The sequence below is a fragment of the Pelodiscus sinensis genome, chromosome 4 (genome assembly GCF_052426305.1).
Source record: "Pelodiscus sinensis isolate ZL-2025 chromosome 4, ASM5242630v1, whole genome shotgun sequence".
Lineage (NCBI taxonomy): Eukaryota > Metazoa > Chordata > Testudines > Trionychidae > Pelodiscus > Pelodiscus sinensis.
In genome coordinates, this window is record NC_143055.1 from 5,405,783 (window position 1) to 5,428,234 (window position 22,452).

Below are 22,452 nucleotides of genomic sequence, written 5' to 3' on the forward strand. Positions count from 1 at the left end.
GCTCGCTCTCTCCCCTGCGCCCCATAGGGAACACTACCTGTTCACCTGCTCCTGCCCCAAGTGCCTGGCTCAAGCCGACGACCCCAGCCTGACTTCGGAGGAGGAGGAGGAGGAGGGTGACGGCGAGACGGACGACGCGGAGCTGGAGGATGAGATGACGGACGTTTGATCCCGGGGGCGGGGGGGCCTCCGAGCTGGGGCGGCTTTGTGCCGCAGAGGGACTGTGCGGGGGGGCTGGCGCTGCGGCAGGGACAGAGCGGTAAGCGTTGGGGGTGGAAGGGCTGCCGAGCTTCCCTGCGCCTGACCGTCCTAGGGGAGCGTCTGTGATCTGTGGTCCCCCTCTCTAGGTAGCATCTCCGCTTGTCCCGACCGCTCCTCCACGGCTGACAGGGCAGCGTCAGCCCTCGGGGGCGTCACCGTGGCCTCCGTGTGTGTCGGCTCCTGCGCAGAGCCGAGCACTGTGGGCGGGGGGAGAGGCAGAGACAGGCGCAGGCAGGGAAGAGCCTCCGCTATTCTGAGCACAGACACGCCCCCTAACACCCCTTCGTCCTGCCGCTGGGCGAACCCCCGGCCGCCCCAGGGCTCCCGCCAGTGCCGCTGCCTAGGCGACGGGAGAGCTGGGGGGTTTGGGCGCGTGTCCCGCTCGGGGCGGCGGCGGGGAGAAGGGGACTGGTGGCTTTGTAGACAGGGGGTGCTGTGGGCCCACAAGACGGTGCCAGGACTTGTGGGTTCAACTCCCTGTTCGGGAGGGGGGAGTCAGTCGCTTCCTCTCGCGGTGTCCAACGCGGGGGCTGGTCAGACTTGCCTAGCTGGGGGGAGGGGCCGAGTGCTTGGAGTCCGAGATGGGGACGCTCTCAGCACCAGCAGGCGGAGGGTTAAGTAGCTGGGGGGTGATGCAGTCAGCTGAGGGCGCCTCCCACTCCTTACCCTTGCCTCTTGCTCCCGCTCGGGGTTGGCACTGCCGTTTTGGGGGGGTGGTTTCACTCCGGGGGGGTGTCTGCCCTCCTGGGACAGCCGGCTCGGCGGTACCGCCCTGGGACCGGCTCCTGACCTGGCACCAAAGGGAAACCCTATCCAGGCTGCCGCAAGGGGTTAGGCACCCGGGCTCAGACGTAGGCATTGCTGTGCTCAGCACTGCAGCGCCTCAGGCTCGTGGTCCAAAGGGAGTTAGGTGCTAGGGAGCTGGGCTCCCATTGACAATGTGATTTTGGCTCACAAGTACCTAAATCCCTTTAACCTGGAGGCATAGGCTCCTGAATCAGTTAGGCATTGGAACAGCAGAGCGCAGCAAGGCCCAGATATCTCTCAATCCAAAGGAACCGGATTGGAGGGGGTGTCTGGCCCCAAACCCCACCCCAGAGCGCAAAGGGAGAAGCAGCTGATTCTGGCTGTTGTGTTCCGGGGTGGTTGGAGGGATCCATGCTCTGCCTCCCTGGTGTGGATTATACCTGTGACCTGCCGGGGTGGGGCAAAGGCAGGAGCCCTGGGGCGGTACCACCGAGCCCGTTGTCCTTCAGCCAGGCTCGAGGCTGTCTCAGCAAGGAGAGGGTGGCTCCTTCTAGACCCACTAGTGTCAGCTCCCCAGGGGCTGGTGGCCTGTTCTGAGCAGTGCCCAGCCCCCGCTGAAGGCAGCGGGACTGGTGGGGGCTCGGCCCCTCTGATTAGCTGTCAGAGCCGCGAGATGCTGGTGGAGCTGGCACCTGGGCACAGGGAATCCGGGTGGAAAGCCTGAGGGTGTTGTAGCCTCCCTCGCGCCCCTACTTTCCACACCTCTGCCCCTCCCACACCCCCATCGAGGGACCACAGTGGGAGGACACAGCTGGTCACATCTGATCTTCTCCCCAGGCACAGTGAGGCTGGAGTGGGAGGAAGTTCATCCCCCCCACTACGTATCCTGATCTCCCATGAGTGGGACCAGAGGTTGGGGGGCAGTTCCGTTCCAGGACAGTCTTTCCCCTTTCCAGAAGTGGCCTTGTGGTTCCCCCACCCCCGCCTTCCTCCCAGGCCTGCTGCTGCGGGTGGGGCTGAGCCGGCCTGATTCCAAGGAAGCAGGGCAGGCCAGGAACAGTTCTCTCTTCAGTCCGCCTCACCCGTTAGAGCATCGGAGAGATGCAGCCTCTTCCCCCGCAGCCGAGGCAGGAGTGGGGAGGCTCTGGGGCGTTGCCTGGCCCTGGGGGCTGCTGTATTGTCCCTCTGTGGAGACTGTTCGGCACTTTCCTTAGGACTCCTCTTGGAGGGGATGGGGGCCTGGGAAGCAGGAGAGCACCACGCTCCTGAAGCCAGGCTGTCTTAGGGCCCTCTTGACCTAAGCCCAAGTCTTCCCATTGAGATTCCCTGGGCTCATTAACCTTTGAGATCCCAGGGCTGGATACATCGTAGCCTTGTGCCGGCCAAGGAATCCAAGTTGTATTTTACATGCTGCCTGCCCAGAGCTGGGAGACTGACCCAGCAACCCGGTGCTGGCCGATCGCAGGCCAAATCCAGCTCTGGTGTAAATCTGGAACCGCATCACTGACTTCCTCTGAGTTACTCCACGCTCGCACGGGTGCCCCAGCGACCCGAGTTTGTGTTCACCACCTCGAGCCAACGCGATGTGCTTTCACGTGTGCTCTGGCTTGCCACGCCGCAGCCATACGTGTGTGTGAACTGGTGCTAATTCCCGCACGAAGAGACTTGCAGTGAACGAAGGGCCCGAAGACGACGGACTGTTAAACCCTGGCTCCAGAACATTGCCTGAGCAAAGCGGTCTTCCTGAAACCCCACGGAGGCCAGGATCTAGAACAAGGTCCCGTCCCTGGCTATCTGCACACCAAAAGTATCCCGTTGGAGAGCAAAGGAGCAGGATAGAGCAAGGAACTGAGGGGCTAGATGTGAGGGCAACAGGCAACCGTATCAGGCTGAAATTGACGTGGCAGAAATGCCCCGTCTGTGATGACTGGGGTGTTTAAAAAAAACAACAACACCCAAAAGCCTTTTCTCCACTGATGCTGCTTCCTTTTGGCAGGCCAGCCTGAGCAGTGAAATTTACATCGGTCAGTTTCACTTCTTGGTTCTCATGCCCTAGCATGATGCCCTGGTGTGCGGGTTTCCTGTGTGTTTCCTTAGCTGTAACTAATCCCTGCTCTTGAAGGCTCCCTGCCTGCCTACAGAGCCAAACCACTTGGCGTGAGTTTACAGACCAGGGTCCCGAGGAGCCAGCGCGCTGCTGCCAAGCCTGCTCTGCACAGTTCCTTGGCCAACCTAGAATTTCAGACTTGCCAACCCCCTCCTTCCACTGAGAGTTTCCCTCCTGATGCTGTGAGCTGATGCTTTTCAGAGAGAGAGAGAGTTGGGAAGCAGGCCCATCTCTCCTGACTGGGGTGCTTGTAATCAACAGCCCACAGCTGCTTTCGGGACGGCGGGGAGAGGAGATCGTGCTGTAGAAGGGGTAGGCAAAGCCCTTTGAGCTGTACCTTCACCCCTAAGCCGGGATGGGGGTGTGCTATACACTTGGGATCCTGATTGCCGATCCCGGGCTTTGGTTTGGCCCATTTACATCACTTCCAGCTGGAGTCGGGGCAGGTTTGGTGCCTCGCTCTGAGCCCCAGCGAACCGCCCTCCCGTGGGGTGCACAGGGGTTAGTGGCAGGCAGTTTCCATCAAAAGGGGACTGCTGTTAAACAGTGCCACTAACGGGGGGGCTGCCTCGCCGGGCCCATCTCCACAGCTCTGCCACGTGGCTTTGAGTTGGTGGCAAAGCAGAGTTTGAGCGCCATTCTGTTCTTCCCCGTCCGCGCCCGGCGCAGCTTCCCCGCTGCCACAAACACCTCATCCACCCCCCTCCTCCCAGATTCCTGGCTCCGGGCTTGGAACGTCCGCCCCTGGGTCATGTATCCAGACGTATCCCCCTGGAGAGGGGCCCCTGCCCCCCCCCCGCCCCTTCTGTAATCAACGTGTTCACACTGCTGCAAGTGTCCTGAGACTGGAGGCAGTCGTTTTTCAGTCGGTCGGTCTGTCTACCGAATGCATGAGCCGAGACCTGCTGTGCACCTCGGTGAAAACAACTCGACCCGGTCTGACCGCAGTCGGTTGGCTTGTGCAACTTCCCTGAGTTTTGTGGAACTGTTGTTTCGGTCTCGGTCTGTCCTGTTGAGGGGAACGTGCAACGCGGAGATGGGGACATCCTCCCTCTCCAACCATATCAGCCAAGGAAGTGCTGCACCGCGTCCGGGTCACTCCTCCCTCAGCCGCCCCTGCGGCCTCGTGTCAATAAAGTCAGATTGACAGGCACTGGGCCTGGGTCTGTTTCTGTGTTTAACTTGATCACGGGCCGTGATCGTTTGTTTTCCCTGTGTGGTTATGGGTTGGGCCCTGCCAAATTCACGAGCCGTTTTGTTACATTTCACAGTCCTGGGGGTTTTAACAGTCCTCCGTTTCATGACTTTGGATATTTAAATCTGAAATGTCCGTGTGATAACCACGGAGGTCCTGATCCAAAAGGGAGCGGGGCAAGGCTATTGTAGGGGAGCTGCAGGCTACATCTACACTGCAGGCTTCTTGCGCAAGAGTTCTTGTGCAAAAGGTCTTGCGCAAGAGCGTGTCCACACTGCCATGTGCTTTCGCACAAGTGTGTCCATGGCAGTGTGGACGCTCTCTTGCACAAGAAAGCTCTGATGGCCACTCTAGCCATAGGGCTTTCTTGTGCAAGATACTCATGTTGCCTGTCTACACTGCCTTCTTGTGGAAGAGCCCTGGTGCAAGAGGGCTTATTCCTCGTGGGGAGAGGAATAACCCTTCCGGAAGAAGCCCTGTTTCCTGACGCTGTCCTGTAAATTTACTTGCGCAAGAACGTGCGTGCAGTGTAGGTGCTCTGCAAGTTTTTGCGCAAGAACAATCGTTCTTGCACAAGAAGCCTGCAGTGGAGACGTATCCCTGGTGTTTCTCTCCTTAGCGTTTCGCTGCCTTTAGAGCGGGGTGCTGTAGTAAGAAGAGGGCCTGAAATATAAGCCCACATATCGCAGGCCGCTCTGAGGCCTGGCCAGGAGTGGCCAAGACTTTGCTAATATAAAGCAAAGCTGTGAGCAAGAGGCAGGCCCCTGCTCACAGAACTTTGCACAAACAGGGCTGAGAGTGCAAAACACTAGAATAGTAAATGGTACTAAGTACCGGCTGTAGAACAGCCATTGGTACCAGGCACAGGTTACAACCGCATTCCTGAGAGATGGTGACACCACCCCATTAAAAAGGACCGTGGTACCTACGCTTCCCACAGATGACAGGGAGGTTCAGGGAAGGGTCTACAATGACAGCATGATGGACAGAGATATTCTATCGAACCACCACGTGCAAGGTGGATGGGTGGTTTGAGGTAACATCAGAGAGTGGCAACCAGATATGTCAGGAGTGATGTGTCCCTTGTTTGTGCTGTATATAAAGTGGGGTCTTGGAGAGGCTGTCTTTGTCCGGTGGTGGGGCCATGGGACCACCGACTGACTGCAGGGGTACATAATGCGGAGCGGTTCGGCAGAGTCTACTGGCAACTCTTACTGGACTTGACAATAAACCTGGCTGGGCGCCTTTGATCCTTATTTTATGGTCTTTGGGGGATCTCTTGGCATCTGTTGTGTTGATTTCTTGCACAAAGTCAACACATCGCACAAGAGGAGCACACACGCACACAGCTGAATGGGTATCAGCACTGACGGAGCAGGAGACCTGTCAGGACACCACAGCGGTGACTTCTGACGACTGCAGATGCCCGGCCAGCTGCTGCCTGGCTCTGAAGGCAGTGCGGAAGTACAGGTGGCAATACTGCAACCCCCCAACAATAGCCAGATTTCACAATCCGTGGGGGGGGGGGGGTTTCACGGCCGGACATTTGGTAGGGCCTCATTGGTGGTAGGATCCATCTGCAGCAGGGGCAGTTTAGGTAAGAACAAGTGAGACAAACACCTGTTGGCTTTGGTCTAGGTGCACTTGGTCTTGCCTCAGTAGAGGGGGCTGGGATGACAATTCACGGGAAAGTGACTGGGAGAGGCTAGTGAGCGTGAGTGTTGATGGGCAGGGGGTTCAGGAAGCACGTCCCAGAGCTGGTTGGGGCAGGCGTTGAAGGATGTAATGGAATCTGGGTCAGACACCAGCCTGCGCACGCTCTCGAGGAGTAGAGGTTAGTTTCCTCAAGGATGGAAAAGCAGGCGGAGCCGGGAGACCTGCGCCGCTCAGCTCTGCAAGCGGGGGTGCTGTTTTATTGCACCTAACGGCGTGGGGAAGCCCGCCTGGGATGGAGAACGGGCTAGAGTCGGCGCCTGCCTTTGGTGCTCTGAGAGCACAACTGAACCTGGGCTCTGCCGGGGCTGGTTTAAACCAAGTGCGGGCGAGTAGTGACGGAACGTTGCCATCAGCTGGCCGGTGAGCTGTCGGGAAGCAGTGAGTTTCCGCCTCGCGGTGCCCGGCTGACCCCATTGCGGTTCCGATCTGCCGGACGTGGCCTCTCCTGAGCCCAGAGCAGGCCCCTACAGGTGAGGGGCAGGGCTGAGGGCTGGGCGAAGGACGCGTCCGGCCGCTGGGACCCCGTCCAGCCCTGCCGACTCCCTGCTCTCAGGGAAAGCAAATCAGCCTCTTCACAGCGAAGACACTCAACATGGCCCTGCCTGGGGCTCCAGCAGCTTCTTAGCAGGCACCTAATGCCCACACGCCTGCAAGGCAGGCGACCTCACTGGCTCCCAGCCTCCAATTCCAATTCCACAGCACTTGGCCAGCCCAGCTCTTACCCTTCAGGGCCTAGCATATGACTCCTCTATGTGCTGCGGGGCAGGGAGGCCGGGGTCCCATCTGCAGGGGGGCAGAAGGGCCAGGGTTGGAGGGTCAGGGTCCCATCTGTACTGGGTGCAGGCTGCCAGGGCAGGAGGGCTGGGGTCCCATCTGCAGGGGGCGGGGCAGGAGGGCGGAGGTCCCATCTGCAGCGGGGGGGGGGGGGCAGGAGGGTGGGAGTCCCATCTGCAGGGGGCAGGCTACTGTGCGCAGAACAGGGGCTGTGGCCCACCCAGTGAGCAGGCTAGATTCTGCTTCCCCCAGATTTCTTGGCTTAGGGAAACAAAGTCCACGTCCGCCCACGCCAGGCCACGTGGGGCAGGGTCACAGCTCCCCCACCTGAGCCTGTGATCCTCTGGGCTCGCCCCGGAACAGGCCTGGAGCCTACACGTGCTGACATCCAGGTGCACGCAGAACTCCAGTGTTAACTGCATCCGAGCCGCGGCTGCTCCTTCTCCTGGCCTGGCCAGCAAATCTGGAACAACCTTGGACCCGCAGCGCTCCGAGCCAACGTGCCTCAGCTGCTGTTGTGTTGCCCAGGAATAAACTCTGCACAGCCCCAAGGGGAGGCCAAGAAACCAGACAGCCGAGCGCGTGGGGCTTGGTTAGATTAACGAAGAGGTTCGTGCGGCCAGTGAATAGACACCATTAGCCTGCAACCACAGCGCCGGCAGAGTGAAGGCAAATGCCAGCCGGCACCTTGTGCCCCTTTCGTCCTGGCAGGGGGATTCCTGCCCAGCCAGCCCCCCATTCGAGGGGCACAGGGCTGTTGGGGAGCTCACCCCCACTGCGGGGGCCAGCCAGACCCTGGAAGCAGGGACGGGGCTAGGCCCTCCGAGGATCCGGCTGTCGCGTTCAACCTGCCCAGCACCTGCAGAGCGTGGAAGGGCCAAACTCGCAGGTGCGGGGCTGCTGCTCACACGCTCCCGGCCGGGGGGACAGCGAGGGAGGAACCGAAAGCCGCAGCCTGGCAGAACGGGGCCCAGAGCCACGCCGACGTCACCCCGCCCAGCCACCTGCAGCTCGCGGGAGCACAGGGTGCGCGGCCCCTCGCAGGATCCGGCCTGAGCGTGCCCGAGTGGCCCCCTCTGCCCCATGCAGCCCGGGGACCTGGCCCCCCTGCCTCTGGGCTCCAAATGAATCCAGCCGGCAGCATTCACAGGAGGAGGCTCTGCTGCACCGGAGCATTACGACATGGACGCTGCCTTCCAAGCGGGGTGGGGGGAGAAGGCTGCCTCATCTCCCTCCTTTCCCAGAAGCCCCCACCACCCCCCCATGACTCCTTCCCGGCAGCCCACGGCCTCCCCTGCGGACACCGCCTCCCCGCACGGGCTCTGGGGCCAAGGCACGCGGGGGAGGGGGTGGCCGTGCAGGGGCAAAGCCCCACTGGGCCCTCAGCCGGGCTCTTTGGCCTCCCTCCCCCTGCACTCTCCAGCGGCTGCCCCCAGGGCCTCCCCGAGCCTCAACCCGCCCGAGGTCAGGGCTGGGCCTGAGCCGAGACCCCGCTCAGAACCCCCGCGGCTTTAGGGGAGTAAAAGGGGCAAAATCGGAGCCTAGCTGGCCGCGGCGACTGCAGCTGGGTGCGGGGAGGGCCGCCCCGAGGCATGGGAAGGGGGGACACATTTTGGTGGAGGTTTGGGGGGGCAGCGCAGCTGGGACCTGTGTATGCCCACCCCTGTACCAGGCCAAGCCCGCCCCCCTCCCGTAAAGCGTTGCCAAGCCAGGGCCGGCTCTGCCCTCCGCATGCGAAACTGCTGCACCCGCCTCCGCTCACATCCTGGTTCGAGGGCCAGAGCCAAAGGCTCTCGGAGGCAGCGGCCTGACTGCAGTGCGGGGGGCAGGGGCAGGGCCTTGCCCAGGACTGAGCTATTAGAGCTCCCCTCCCCCCGTCCCCCACAAACACCGCCGGGGCGGCCGCTGCGGCTGAAATCCGGGAGCAGGTTTCCCAGGAGGGAACAGGCGCCGCAGGGCATCCCAGCACGTAGGCAGCACACGCAGGGAGAGGGCTCGCGCTCGGGTAGCTCCGGCATCACAAGTACGCGTAGGCCCCGTATGTCGACCCTTCCGCCCCTAAAGGCCCCCAGGGGCAGCCGTGACTATAGGCCGGCTCAGCCGTCGCCTAGGGTGCTGCCTTCAACGGGGCGCCCGATGACGTCACCCCATTGCTGGCCGTGCAGGTGGGGGCACCGAGCGCGCGTTCCGCCTGGGGCGCCAGCTGCCGCAGCCGGCCTCAAGCCGCTCCTGAGAGCTTCTCAGCCTTGCAAGGAGGCCCACAGAACACGGGATTCAGGCTCACACGCCCACACGCTTACGATCCAGGCCCACCCAGCCCCGTCTCAGCTCTGCTCCTGCCCCAGCGCCCCGCTCAGCCGGTCTGGCACTCTTCCCGGGGAGCCGGGTTGGGGCACAGAGGTTTGCCCCGCTCTTGTGCTCCAGCCACGGAGCCCGGTTGGGGAACTGGGAGGCTGCTTCAGGGACCCCCTTCCAGTCAGGAGTGTTGGTGGGGGGAGTGGGATAGGCATCAACACCCCGCTCAAGAGACCCAGCTTTCTGGCAGGAGCGCCTGGTGGATGCGGGTAAGCCCCATCCACCTCTTCAGGTACGTCCCTCAGTGTCCCCTCACCAGTGTGTCCATCCCACCCTCTCCAAGGCCGGGTGGTAGGAGGCAGCCCCCGTCTCTCCTGCCCCCTCACCACCCACCCATCTGAAGGCAGGGACCATCCCACTGTCCCTTTCTGGCTACGCTAGGCACAGACACACACCCACGTTCAGTGTTACCGAATGGGATCGCGCCGGATTTATGACGCAACCCCAAATCACGCAGAAGGCACGAAGCACCATCTCCGTTTAGAAACCCTAATAGCGTAACGGGGCCAGTGTAGCGTTGTACCCGGCTGCGCAGGCCTCTGCCGCTTCAAAAGGCAGAGTCACCCCCAAAACTCTCTCGGGCGCGGCTGCTTCACAACAGGCGCGGCTTTATTTTGAGATGCCCATTAAAAAGCAACGAAAATACCCCACCCCCAATGCACCCGGCGGGGCAGACCTGACCAAGCCAGGAGCTTTGGAGGGGAGGGAGAGAACTCGGTGCCGGGGGAACAGCCTGGGATAGAGTGGTCCCGACCCAGCACGGTCCAGGCAACGACAGTCCGATCTTTCCCGCGGTGCCCCAGCGGACGCGGGCCACCCCGCTGTATCTTCTCGCGAAGGCGGCGCCAAACCTGGCCCCCGGTGCAGGGAAGAGATCTGCTGGGGAACCCGGCTCTCCACGGGCCCAGGGAAAAAGGTGAAAAACCTGCATCGGGCCCTGCTTTATATATGCACAGAGCCACAGCCTCCTTCCCCCGCTTGCCGATTGGTGGCTCAGCCACACAAACTGAGGGCAGCTGCCCAATCAGGACCCAGCACAAAGAGGGGGGCGTGGCTTGAGATCCAGGGGGAGGACAGGTTGGACCTGCGGGGGCCGGCGTCCTCGGGCCCTGACCGATGCCGAATGAGGGAGTTTGCTGGAGCAGGGGAGGTCAACGCTGGCCCTGGGCTGGCCAGGTTCCTGGCCCCGGGGGGGGCACGCAGCCCCACTGCTACCAGCCCTGCTGTTGCTGCCCCAGCAGTGCTCCTAGCTGCCAGCCCTCCTGCTGCCGGGGCTCTCTGGTCCAGGAACCTCCGTGGTCCCACCGATGTTGCCCGCCCAGAGAACCCCGGTTTACAGGGGGTCGATGTGTGTCGGCGAAATGCAGCAGCACTGCACAGGCAGCGCGGTAGGAGGTGGTGGGGGGGGAAGAGGATCACGGCTGGGGCTGCCTAACTGGGTCGGGACAGGGCAGCCTGCTTCCACGCATCTGTTTGGTGCAGCGAGCGGGTGGGAAAATGCTCAGCCCCCCTCCCGGCAGCAGTTCCGATGTCCTGGGTTTGCACCTCCACAGCGTCTGTCTTTCTGGTGGAAGCGGCAGCCGGCTGGTGCAGCCAACGGGGCTGTGCTGCCTGACGCCAGAGCGGTATCTGCCCCATGCACTTGCCGTGCCTGGTCACGGGCTGTCTCCGGCACGGCCTCACGCTCCTGCAGCCTCGGGAGTCCAGCCCCAGACCCTCCGAGACCGAGCTGCCTAAGCCCCAAAGATTTCAGCAGGAGGGACTGCCCTCTCCTGAGCCCCGTCTCCGCACGACAAGCCCACAAACACTTCTCCCCTCCAGCCAGCCTCGTCATGCCCGAGTTTCGGCTTCCGGCTTCCGGCCCTGCTCCGCCAAAAGCAATAGCCCTCTGGCCGCCTGGTGAGTCCTGGCCGCTCAGGAGACGCCTCTGCATTCCTCCTCCCGCTTTATCCGCGTTCCCATTTCACGCTGGATGGGCAGGGCACTCTGACCCGCTGGCTTGCGGCTCCTCCCACTGTTTCTCTTGCGAGCGCCGGCCTCCCCGCCCAGAACTAGCCGCTCGGAAGTGCCGCGGCGCCGACGGTGAATTCCGCCCTGCGAGTCGTGCGGCGCCAGAGGTCGGCGTCGAGCTGGCTGCCGGCAGCAGCGCAATGACCTGGGCGGCTCAGTCCAGAGAGAGTTCCCCCGTGAGCTTGGGACTCGAGGGCAGGCGGGGGCTGTTCTTCAAAGCCAAGCCCGTCGCTACATCCTCGGACCCCCCCAGGAAGGCCCCCAGAGCTGCCCTCGCGCGCCCTGCTACCAGAAGGTCCACGGCGGCTGCATCATTTCGTAGGTCGGGATGCTGGTAACGTTGACGGGGATGGAGATGACGGCCCAGGGGAGCCCGTGCTGCTCCAGGGAGCGTCGGATCATATACCTAGAGACAGACACAGGCAGCGATGGAGGAGGGCTCGGGCCTCAGGCAAGCGCTGGAGCCAGCCAACAGCACAAGGGAACCTCCCGCAGAACAAATACAACCAACCTAGGAACGGGTTCCCCGGGGCGGGGGGGGGAGGCGGGAATCTCCATCCCTAGAGGTTTTGAAGTCCCGGCTGGACAACGCCCTGGCTGGGCTGATTGAGATGGGATTGGTCCTGCTTTGGGCAGGACTCGATGACTCCTGAGGTCTCTTCCAGCTCTATGGTTCTATGATTCTAACCCCACTAGCAACCTGACTTATGGGGCCCTGTTCTTGGCTCCCCCTGATCTGGGAGGGAGGTGAAGTCACTTCGCCCTTCCCATGAGACCCTCAGCGCCCTGTAGAGTCCGGCTCTAATTTTCGGACAGTCGGCTGCACTGGCCACTTGCCAGGAGACCGAAGCGGCGCATGATCTGCATACACCACTTCCATGCTTAAGAACCAGGCCAGGCACGGGGGCAGCCCTGTGTGACCGCAGAAGGCTCTTGCTCACTGGATAAAGAGGGACGGCTGACTGGAGCCCCGCAGCGGCTCATAGGCCACCACCTCTGCTCTGAGCACCAGCGTGAGCCTTGATTCTACCTCCCGCTGCTCGACGGGGCACGTCAGTCTCCGCGGAAGGGCTGGGGTGAAGGCCCTGACAAAGATCCGGAGAACATCGGAGATGGTAGAAGCACAGGTGCCCATCTGCACAACGTGGCTGCCTCCCGTACTTGCCCGGGTCCCACGGAGGGCACAACCTGGGAAGAGACGGGCGGGTGTGCACACGGGGGGAAGGCACCTACCCATCCCTGCCCAGGAGGAAGAGAGCAGGAATGTCTGCCGTCCGCTTCGTGCTGTCCTGGATCATTTCGACGTAGAAGCTGTCGTTGTCGTAGGCGTTATCGGCGATAATCACCGCCCTCCCGCCGTGCTCCTGGACGACGCGCGTCTTCGACAGGAAGGAACAACCCCTGCCGCAGAAAACAAGGGGGTGTCTCGGAGACCCGTGTGCCGGCTGTCTGGGCAGTGCCAGGCCGACGTGTCCCCCTCCGAAGGCCTCGCCCCCACCTGGCCTACACTTTTATCGCCCATGACAGTGAAGGCAGAAAAGAGCCACAAAACCCAAAGGATTGGAATCGTTCATAACCCCAACAGGCACGTCTCTATCTTTGCTTCACACACGTTACCCAAGGAACCTCCCCAGCGGCCCAGAACCCTCAGTCAGTGAGCAGGCGAGGAACTGGAGACAGAGAGGCGCTGGGATGTGCCCAAGGATGCAGCGAGAATCTGTGTCGGAGCTGGAGTTCGCCTTCCAGGCCTGTGCTTAGACAGACGTTACTGTCTCAGCCTACTTTGTAATTAACCAGCAGACCAGCTTCCTAAAGGCTGGTTTTAAATCAAGCTGGGCTGCTTTGCTCTCCCATCACCGTGGTGCCTTCTGGCTGGGGATCTAGGAAATCAGCCTCCCTAATTCTCTTCTTTCGCTTCTCGGACTTCAGGCACCTCAGCCATAACCCCCGTGCTTGCAGGGTAACACTCCGCTCCAGGAGCAAGGGAGTGACTGTGCTGCCTTCCAACCCCCCCAAAGCCTTGATCACCGGCCCGTCCGGGACGCTGTCCTGACACTAGCACTAGCTCCGCTATCCTCCCAGAGCACAGCCTGCAAAGCTGCCGGCGTCTGTGCCAACGTGGCTGCGTGCTGGCCGAGAGGCTGGAAGCCGCGGGTCTGCTCCCAGCGGGCAGGAACTCTTTCTGCAGAAAACGCTGATCCAGCATAAGCAGTGCCCCCGCACGGGCCGCCTGCCCCGTGACCCGACGCGTGACTGCCGCAGGCCTGGGCCCACCCGCGCTGCCTTCGAGCGAGCTAAGAACAGCAGCGAAACCTCCTGGCTGCAGTGTAGACGGACCCTCCGAGGCTCAGCAGCAAGGCCAGGGCTGAAGGGTCCCTGCAAGCCAACTCCCTCCTCCAGCTGGACTCAGAACCGGGGCAGCGGCAGGGCTGGGGGGAGCAGGCTGGGCCTGGCAGTTCCCCTGCTGTACTTGTTCTATGGTTATCGGCCTGCCGGCTTCAGCCTCCTGCAAACCAAGCAAGCTGGATGCTTTAGGAAAAAGGTCCCAGTGAGTCGGGCCTGTCTGGACCCCACGGCTGCTGAGAGCATCCCCGCTCCCTATGTGAGCAGAGGGGTCTGGATTCCCTCTGGCGGGAAGCCTCGCGGCACCGGGCCCACTGAGGCACACGGCGGCAGGGCCAAGGAGTAGTGGGGTTGGGGGGCAGCGTTGGTCCCTGCTGTGTGTCCTCGAAGAAATCCAGGAGAGCCTGAACCGTTCCTGATGCTACACTCGTCCCCGGGGCAGCTGTGCTGAATGGGCGCTGCCCATGCCGGACAGGGAACGGCAGCGTCCCCATGCCAGCCATCTCCAGCCACGACTGAGCTGAGAGGTTTCCTCCTTGGCAGGCCCCCTGGGTCCACAGGCCTGGGAGGCTCACGCTGCCCATTCCATGGCCCCAAAGGTCTCCCGAGAAGGGATGAGGTCCCAAACACTGCCCTAGACGAACCTCAGAGCGGTCAGAGGATTCCCCGGGGGAGAGCCAGAGGACTGGCCTGTTTCCTTTATAATTAAACAACAGGAGCTGCCTTCCTTCTGGTACCTCGCTCTCCAGTGGGGTGGGCAGTGAGCGGCTCACAGGCTGGCTACGGTTCACCAGGGTTAGCCCCGGGGGGCTGCCGGCGCTTTATTTACCTGCATGTCTACAGCTACGGCTGCTCACAGCTCCTGTTGGCCCCGGATCGCGGTTCCCAAGCCAATGGGAACAGCGATCTGCGGCCAATGGGAGCAGTGGGAAGCTGGGAACAGCAACCTGCAGCCAATGGGAGCAGTGGGAAGCTGGGAACAGCAACCTGCGGCCAATAGGAGCTGCGAGCGGCTGTACCGGCGGATGTGCAGGTAAAGAAAGCGCCAGCAGCCCGCCAGGAGCTAACCCCGGTGAGCCACGTCCTCGCTTACTGCCCATCCCAGCTCTGCCCATGTACGACACTGGGGAAGGCGGTAGATGGACATGCTGTCAGCTTGTCAGACTAGTCTCCCATCCCCTCACTTTCTAATCACCTGGTTCAAGTGTTGACTGCAAAGAGAAAATGACCAGCATGTAAAACTCCCCAGGTGGACTCACTATCCTGGGCTAACAGCATCCACCCAAGGAGATTTCTTGGCACAGCTATGCAGCTACCAGTCCAGCAGGAGAGCTACCGCAGGAATATTCTCCACTCCTCTCAGAGGACTATGATAAAAAAGAACAGGAGCCAAAATTGGCCCAGGGACTGTTCCACAGGCAGGTGTTCTGCCCGGCCAGATTTTCTTCTGCCCGATCTCTTGGGTGGAAAAAAACCCAGCCCACCCACTCCCGGCACACTGCTGTTCCAGAATCGCACTATAAATAGCTCCCTCCTTCCTCGGTAAAACAGATCTGTCATCAAACCTACCCACGCTCCACCAGGGCGATCTGATCTTGGATGAAGACGCCATTGTGTAGCTCCCCACATGCCTCCGGAGGATCTGCCGGGACCAGGTGTATCTGCTCATATCTCGTGTTCTCAGAGAGGAGAAAAGAAAAACACACCGGGAATAAGAGGGCAGCATTAGCAGGGCTGGGTGTGCTGATGTAGATCTATTCTGGGGTCTGCAGCTACCGGCTTTACTTGTCCTGGTTCAATATACCTTCCTATCTTGCAGGGATGTTGGGAGGGTTATACCGTTAACGTTTGCAAGGTGCGCTGAGATTACAAAGTGGCACCACTAGCACACACACAGATGAAGAAGTGGGTTTTGCTCACAAAAGCTCACGACACTTCCTCTATTTTTGTTAAGTCTCGAAGGTGCTACAGGACTACTTGTTGTTTTTAAAGTTACAGACTAACATGGCTCCCCCTGCGAGCCCTTTAATACACAAAGGCTATGTCTACATGACGTGTTTGTGCGGAAGAGGCAATGCAAATGAAGCACTCATTAGCATTTTCTCATGCTTCATTTGCATAATCTCTGCTGCTCCTTTTTGAGGAAGAGGTTTTTGTGCCAAAAAAAAAAAAAAAAAAAGGCAGTGTAGATGGGTCCGTTTTGCACAAAAAAACCCTTTGCGCAAGATCGTGTATATCTCCTTTTTTGAGGCATGTGATCTTGTGTAAAAGGGGTTTCTTTTCCGCAAAACGGATCCGTCTAGACTACTTTTTTTTTGGCACAAAAGCCTCTTCCGCAAAAAGGATCGGAAGAGATTATGCAAATGAAGCATGAGAAAATACTAATGAGCGCTTCATTTGCATTGCCTCTTCCGCAAAAAAACACAGTGTAGACATAACCAGATAGTATTGCTAGTCGCCCATTGGCCATCCCCTCCCGACCTCTATCTTGTAGAAGTACTAGTAACTGTTTAAGCAGTTCCAGTATTTCTCTTCTGCTTGGATCTGCTTTTCAGACCATGGGACCTCATTCCTTTGGCACGTGCTAGACTGAGCGGAAACTGCCGAGGGCCCGAGAGAAGGTACATGGACTATGGAGATTCTAAAGCAGCGTCATCGGAACGCCTTGGCAAATTCCAAAGTTCCATCGACACACGTTGAGCCAGTTCTCTCTTCCAGCAGTGCAATTGAGCGCCACTTCACCAGTTTCAGTAATAGACACTGTTGTGACTGGGCTCAGAATATGGCCCACTGTTCCTTAGGGGAACCAAATGTAAGAAACGACCAGAACTAATTCCGATGACAACTGGAACACATGAAGATCAAGACTGAAATCACTCGCTGCTGTTGGGGAAAATCTGGTCTGACTCAGATCTGAGCCTCGTACTTACAAACACGCCTCCAAAATCTTTGGCCGGAGTAGCCGTGAAAATGTAGCGGATATCACCAGGACTCAGCACTTGAAAATATAAATATTCATGGACGCGTAAACCTGGGTATTTAAAGAGACAAAATAATAGACAAAGAGGAAGAAATGGAAAAGCTCTTTGGAAATTCAAATCAAAACGCACAATCATGTTGCTGGAAAAACCGCTCTTTCCAATGGGAGAAGCAACGGGCTATAAGGTTTCATGTATACGGCACCTTTCATCCCAAACCGTGCTGGAATCCTAGTGGCTGGACAAGTCACACTTCACCTGCCTCTCCAATGCGGCCTGTTCTGGGGTGGCACAGGGCAGCTGTTTCACAGCGCACAACAATGCTGCATAACTGTTTGGAGCGGGCAACCACGAATATGGCATCCCACTGCACTCAAAAGGGGTGTTTGAGGGAGGCAGAGTTGAAACAGCTCCTGGTGTAATTTGACCAGGACAGCTACCTGTGCTTGTGAAAATGCAGCATGGGATCTTTTCCCAACACATAGGCTATAACTTTTTTATGCTAACTGTGACGGACCGGGCCGTGTCTGGGCACAGCTGCGGGCGTCCACTCAGGGCGAATTGCTCAAATCCGGGGTTCCTTACAGCCCCCGACTGGCGACCTCTCCACACAGGCCACAAACCAGTCTCACAGAGTGCTTCAGCAACCTGCCTGAAGCCTCCCGAGCAAAACCCCTCCGACACCCCAGCAATATCCGTGCCCCAGATGGCCCCGGGCCTATACACAGGTGGGGGGTCCTAGCACCCAATCCCACCTACCCCGAACAAGTCCTGTCTGGTTCCAAGAAACCAGCCACAGATCCCTGGTCAATTTACCCTCTGGACCTTACCCACAAATCATGCTGAGCCAATCCTTTAGCATCTAAAACTAAAGGTTTATTAACACAAGAAAGAAAAGCATGAGAGTAAGGTTATTAAAGTACAGTACGTTACATGCACCGAATCTCCCAGTTCTCGATGCAGGCTCTAGCAGAGATGTTGCAGCTGCTGGTTTAAAAGTTCTTATTGCACATCCTGCAATCAGGATGGGTTCACAGGTCTTCCGGGCTCTTCAATCCCTGCAATGCTGCCTCTGGGATGAAGTGCTGAGCTGAGAACCAAATGGCATTGACCGCATGGCCTCTTTATACTCCTTCCTGGCCTCTTCTTGTATGCAGCCAGTCACCTGGTCAGAGGCCAATCTCTATGTTCCCTGCTGGCTGCCCTCAGGTGACAAATCCCATTCTTTGGGTGTGTCCATAGCCTATTGAGAGTCATTGTTCTACAGGGCTTTGCTACTCAGCCTGTCCATAGCAATGCTTAACCACATTCACAGAAATATTCAGCTTCCACACAGATTACAGATTCCTACCTACACACACAGACATTATACACTCACATAAATAGTGTACATAAGATTAACAAACAATAATCTCCCATTCAATACCCCACATGGCTCCCCCCATATCAATTTCTGGGGCCAACACCCCCACCTAGGGGTGCAGCAGCGATCTGGCTGCTTCCCTCCAATTTGGTAATGTGACACTAACTCCATGCCATATGCAGCGAAGGCTGCCCCACAGAAGCTATACTGCAGTCAGGGTTATGAAAAGGTCTGTTGATGCCACGCTCTGGGACAATGCTCAGTACCAGTTCTGTGACCAGTGTGAATTACATCCCTCCCAGCAAACAGGTCAGATCACAGATAACCCCTGCACGGGAAGTACAGCTACCTGGCCAGCCAGCGCTCTCCATCCTGGCACAACGAGATCCCTTTTCCAGGGCGCAGCACCTGCCCCCTCAAGACCTGGTTCACAAAGCTCCAGGAGGCTTAACCCAGCTGCGTTCCGGACACAGCCGCCGTAGAACAACGGCAAGCCGGATCCCAAGGCACTGCTACAGAAGCGCTTTAATGAAGCGCTCCGAACGCCCTGCCTCCGCGGCTGTTTCAGCAGCTGGTTCTTTCCTAGGGAGGCAGTCAGTGGGTGGAAACCTTGAGGCTGGATTCGCTGCAGCACAGAGGCGGTCGGAGTTATGCCGCGACTTTCAGGTGTGTTCTCTCTCTCTGTCCCAACTGAGCCTGGGCAGGGGGTGATGGTCTCCCCTGGAGACGGCCCCTTCCATCTAAGGTTGCCAGATACCTTCACAAAAAATCCCAAACGTGGCGGGGGAAATTGGTTGAGCAAGAAAAAAAGGAGACCAAACATTTTCACCTGGATAGTCCGGTAATTGCATCTTCTGTCTGGTATTTTCTGGGGTTTTTTTTTTTTAACCGGACAGAAGATGCAATTACCGGGTGAAAACCAGATACCTGGCAACCCTACTTCCATCAGCACTTCCTGCAAGAGGCCGTGAAGGCGCAGGACGCTCTCTTACATCTTAGGGAGGGAGCACTGGCTAGCTGTGACAGCAGGAGAATGGGCATTGGGAAATCTAGGTTCTGTAGCACTGAAACCTGGTGAGACCCTGGGCAAGTCAGTTTGACCAGAATTTTCACTAGTGTCATTAATCTCTAGGCACTAGGGATGTGAAATCCATTTAATTGGTTAAACTCCGCCTCCTGAGCCAGCCGCGGACAGGGGATGCTCCAGACACCTGGAGCAGCCCCTGTCCATGGCAGACCTCCAGAGCAGCCCCCCATATAAACCTTTCACATCCCTACTGGGTACCCCCAATTTTTGCATGGCCCAGTTTTAGGCACCTGGGGAGTAATTTACCGAGGTGCTTGAGGCCCCAGACCAAGTCAGTGGAGCTGCTGGTGCCTGGACTCTGGAGGTGTGTCAGGCTGGGTTCCCAAAATCTCTAGTCACTTTCCAAACACATTGCCCCTTACCCAATCCTTGCCTCAGTTTCCCCTCCAGTAGCACACGGGGCTGCCACTTGACCATGGCACAAGGGAGTCAGGAGGCACAGTTAATGTGGGTGAAGCACAGCAGACACTCTAGCAGGCCAATTCACTCTCTAAATTACTACAGGCACCACTTGACACCTGTCAGTGGGGGGCAGGGTGTCTACTGGGCAAAGCAGGGCAGTCGGGGGATGTGGGTTCTATTCCTGGGGCCACCACTGACTGGCTGAGCGTCCTTGGGCAAATCACTTTCATCGCTCCATGCCTCAGTTTCCCAATCTGTACAGTCTGGGGCCTGTTTACTTACCTGCCTCTCATGGGCTCCCTGACACTGAAGTCCGGGATCCTTAGCGAGGCAGTTAATAATTACTACACTAAGCAGAGGAAGCGGGAAGGGAGAGTAGTAGGATAAATGACAAGGAAGGGCCTAATCCGGAGAGGTGCTGAGAACCCACAGGAGATGCTGGTGTCCAGCGCTGCTCCAGATGGAGCCCAAACCCTCTGCCCTGCTGAGAGCATTTTGACGTCTCGTAGCAGCACTTCCGCTAACCTCAGTGAACCGAGCAACCCCCCAGCCACAGTCAGAACATTAATTTGGGCAAGCAGCTAGGACCCATCACGAGACTCCTCCAGAGCGTGACATAAAACCAGGCTGCCTGCCTGGGCCAGCCCTTTGGAACGCGCCTCCGAACTGAACACAGGTCATTTACCAAACCCAGCGGAGCAATCTCCCCTCTGGGATTTTCTCCTTTGCTTTCTCCATCTTTTAACCCGCCTCAGCTCCTCTTATTTACCTGCTGGCTGCCCCTGAATCCAGCTTTCCCTCCATCTTCCTTTCCTAATCGCTGTGCGAGTTTCAGGGCTGATTTACCGTGTTCTAACGGGCAACCACAGCGATCAAAATTGTCTCTCAAGCCGAGTGGCAATGCAAGATTCTCCCTTGCTGGGCCCCCTCCATGGAGGGATCTTATGCCAGGGCAAGAGGATGTTGCATTATATTTTGCTTTGGCTCGCTCACAGCTTTCAGAGCGCCGGCACAAGGCATTTATTAAGACTGGATCCTGTGCAGCGAGATTTTCCTGCTACATGGCCCCAGCCGGACTGCCACCCCTTCACGACTGAAAATGGGAACTTACAGACACACTAAAAACCAGACAGGTCTGGCAGGGCTTCCCGGCAGCCAACAGAGCAGAGCATGATGAGAATACAAAGAATAAACAGCAAGCACCAATTCCTCCCCAGCCGAGAAGCGCTCAAGGTTTTTTAACCCCTCCCCTGCGTTTCAGGGCAGCAGTTTCTGAGCACAAGGGCCAGCGGCTGCCGCAGCAGGGCACTTGACTTTGGAAGAGGCAGCTGGATGTGCATTGTAAAGGCTTGCTTGTCAGTCCTGTGTTGCAAGCGTGCGCCAAGCAGAATGGAAAAGGCGCCCACACAATGCAGGCACCGGGGTACTCTCTAGCCTCTCCTTCTCCCCGGGTGGCCCGTACTCACCATCAGCAAAAGGGCAGGCGCAGAGACAGAGCACAAAATGCAGCCAGCTGCCAGCGCTGAAGAGCATGTCTGTGCACCAGCCTCTCCGTGGCTCCCCAAGGCACCTCTAGCCACAGAAGTCTCAAAGTGGCCACAAAGCAAAGCCCCGCCTCTGGCTTCCACTCACTGGTCAGCTCCAGCGGCTGCCAATCCCATTGGTGAAGGTTTCAATCAATCCAGTGCCGGCTGGTTACAAGAGGCTTGAAACACCGAGGGGTTCCTAGTAGAGAGGAAGAAAAAAAAAAAAAAAAAATCCGAGCCGGTTCAGCCCTTCAGCAGATTTTTCAGAAGTAAAATCACTGGAAGCAAATCTGTCCTTTTCCACCCACTCGTACTCCACGGACAGGGCAGGGACACACGACTGGGGGGCAGGAGGTGGGGTTTTATTCTGGGCTCTGCTATAGATGTGTTGTGTGACCTTGGCCAAGTCATTGCACAGTGTGCCTCAGTTTCCCCCTCTATACATCTGCCCAAGAGGGGACCCTGAGCTTCACCCATTAATGTTTACTGATGGGGAGGAGGGGTTTTGCTTCAAAGGGGTAGCCTTGCTCCCAACATTCAAAAAGCTGCGCAGGCATCTGCAGGACTAGGGCCTACCTGTAGATGCAGTGAGTGAAAGCAACAAACAAGGAGGAGGGAAGGGAGGGCAAAGGTTACAGGAATAAGCGCCTGGATGCTGGTTTTGGTTTTTACAATGGTTGCTTTTAATGTGGGGGTTGCTATGGCTTCTTTTGCTGTTGCTCAAGCCTGCTCTACTCCCCCTCAGCCCTGCCTACCACTGGCATTTCTGCACAGTATCTCACTAGCTTCACAGCTACAGCAGCCGCCCCAGCCCCTCCTCACGGCCTCAATCCCCCTCCCCCAATTAGTTTTGCTGTATGGACATTTTGTTGGGCATCTTTAAACCCTGCCAATCTCATCCTAGACAGCACCGGTGCTGCTATACGGGTGTGAGCCCCTCCTGATTACACGCTACACTGATATACTGCGGGCATGTCACTGACATGGCTTGATGCTGTGCAAGTGTCTCTAATGCAAGGGGGAGGAGGCACGTCGTCCCGGACTTTCCCCCCCATCAGACCCTCTGCCCCGTTTCCCTGCCTCCCACTGTGCTCCGAGTGCCTGGGGATAGCGTTGCCAGATGGTTCCAACAAAAATACCGGACGCACTTGACATTCCATCCCAATCGACATTCCATCCGATTTAGAAAATACCGGACGTTCCTATTTTCTCCATTGGTTTCCAGAACAGAAAGCTCCAAAACTGGACTGTCAGGTGCAAAACTGGACACCTGGCAATACTAGCTGGTGAACCCAACTATCTGCTCCTCATCCAACCTCCCCTTCATGAGTCCCCATCAGTACCCAGCTGCCTGCCAGACTGTGAGCCCCACCTGCCCTCCCCCACCTGGCAGCGAGCCCCCACCTGCACGCCCTACCTGCCAGATAGTGAGCCCCCACCTGCACTCCCCCACCTGCCAGATAGTGAGCCCCCACCTGCCCTCCCCCACCTGGCAGCGAGCCCCCACCTGCACGCCCTACCTGCCAGATAGTGAGCCCCCACCTGCCAGACTGTGAGCCCGCACCTGCGCTCCCCCACCTGCCAGATA

At 58.5% G+C, this 22,452-nt stretch overlaps 2 protein-coding genes across 2 annotated transcripts in view; one reads left to right on the forward strand and one right to left on the reverse strand.

The window, feature by feature from the left end:
• SMYD5 (SMYD family member 5) overlaps positions 1 to 5,566 on the forward strand; it is a 20,230-nt gene extending 14,664 nt beyond the window's left edge. Inside the window, exon 13 of the mRNA XM_089777739.1 lies at positions 28 to 5,566. Coding sequence (XP_089633865.1) covers positions 28 to 169 — 142 coding nt within the window. The 3' untranslated portion in view covers positions 170 to 5,566. The remainder of the gene's footprint in view (positions 1 to 27) is intronic.
• Positions 2,959 to 21,053, reverse strand: PRADC1 (protease associated domain containing 1). The gene is made up of 5 exons (XM_075931037.2): positions 20,805 to 21,053; positions 16,439 to 16,539; positions 15,078 to 15,187; positions 12,399 to 12,566; positions 2,959 to 11,571 (listed from the first exon to the last, which is right to left on the reverse strand). Exons 1-5 carry the CDS (start codon positions 20,869 to 20,871, stop codon positions 11,451 to 11,453), a joined length of 567 nt encoding a protein of 188 aa, XP_075787152.1. The 5' UTR covers positions 20,872 to 21,053; the 3' UTR covers positions 2,959 to 11,450.
• Between the last annotated feature and the right edge of the window lie 1,399 nt (positions 21,054 to 22,452).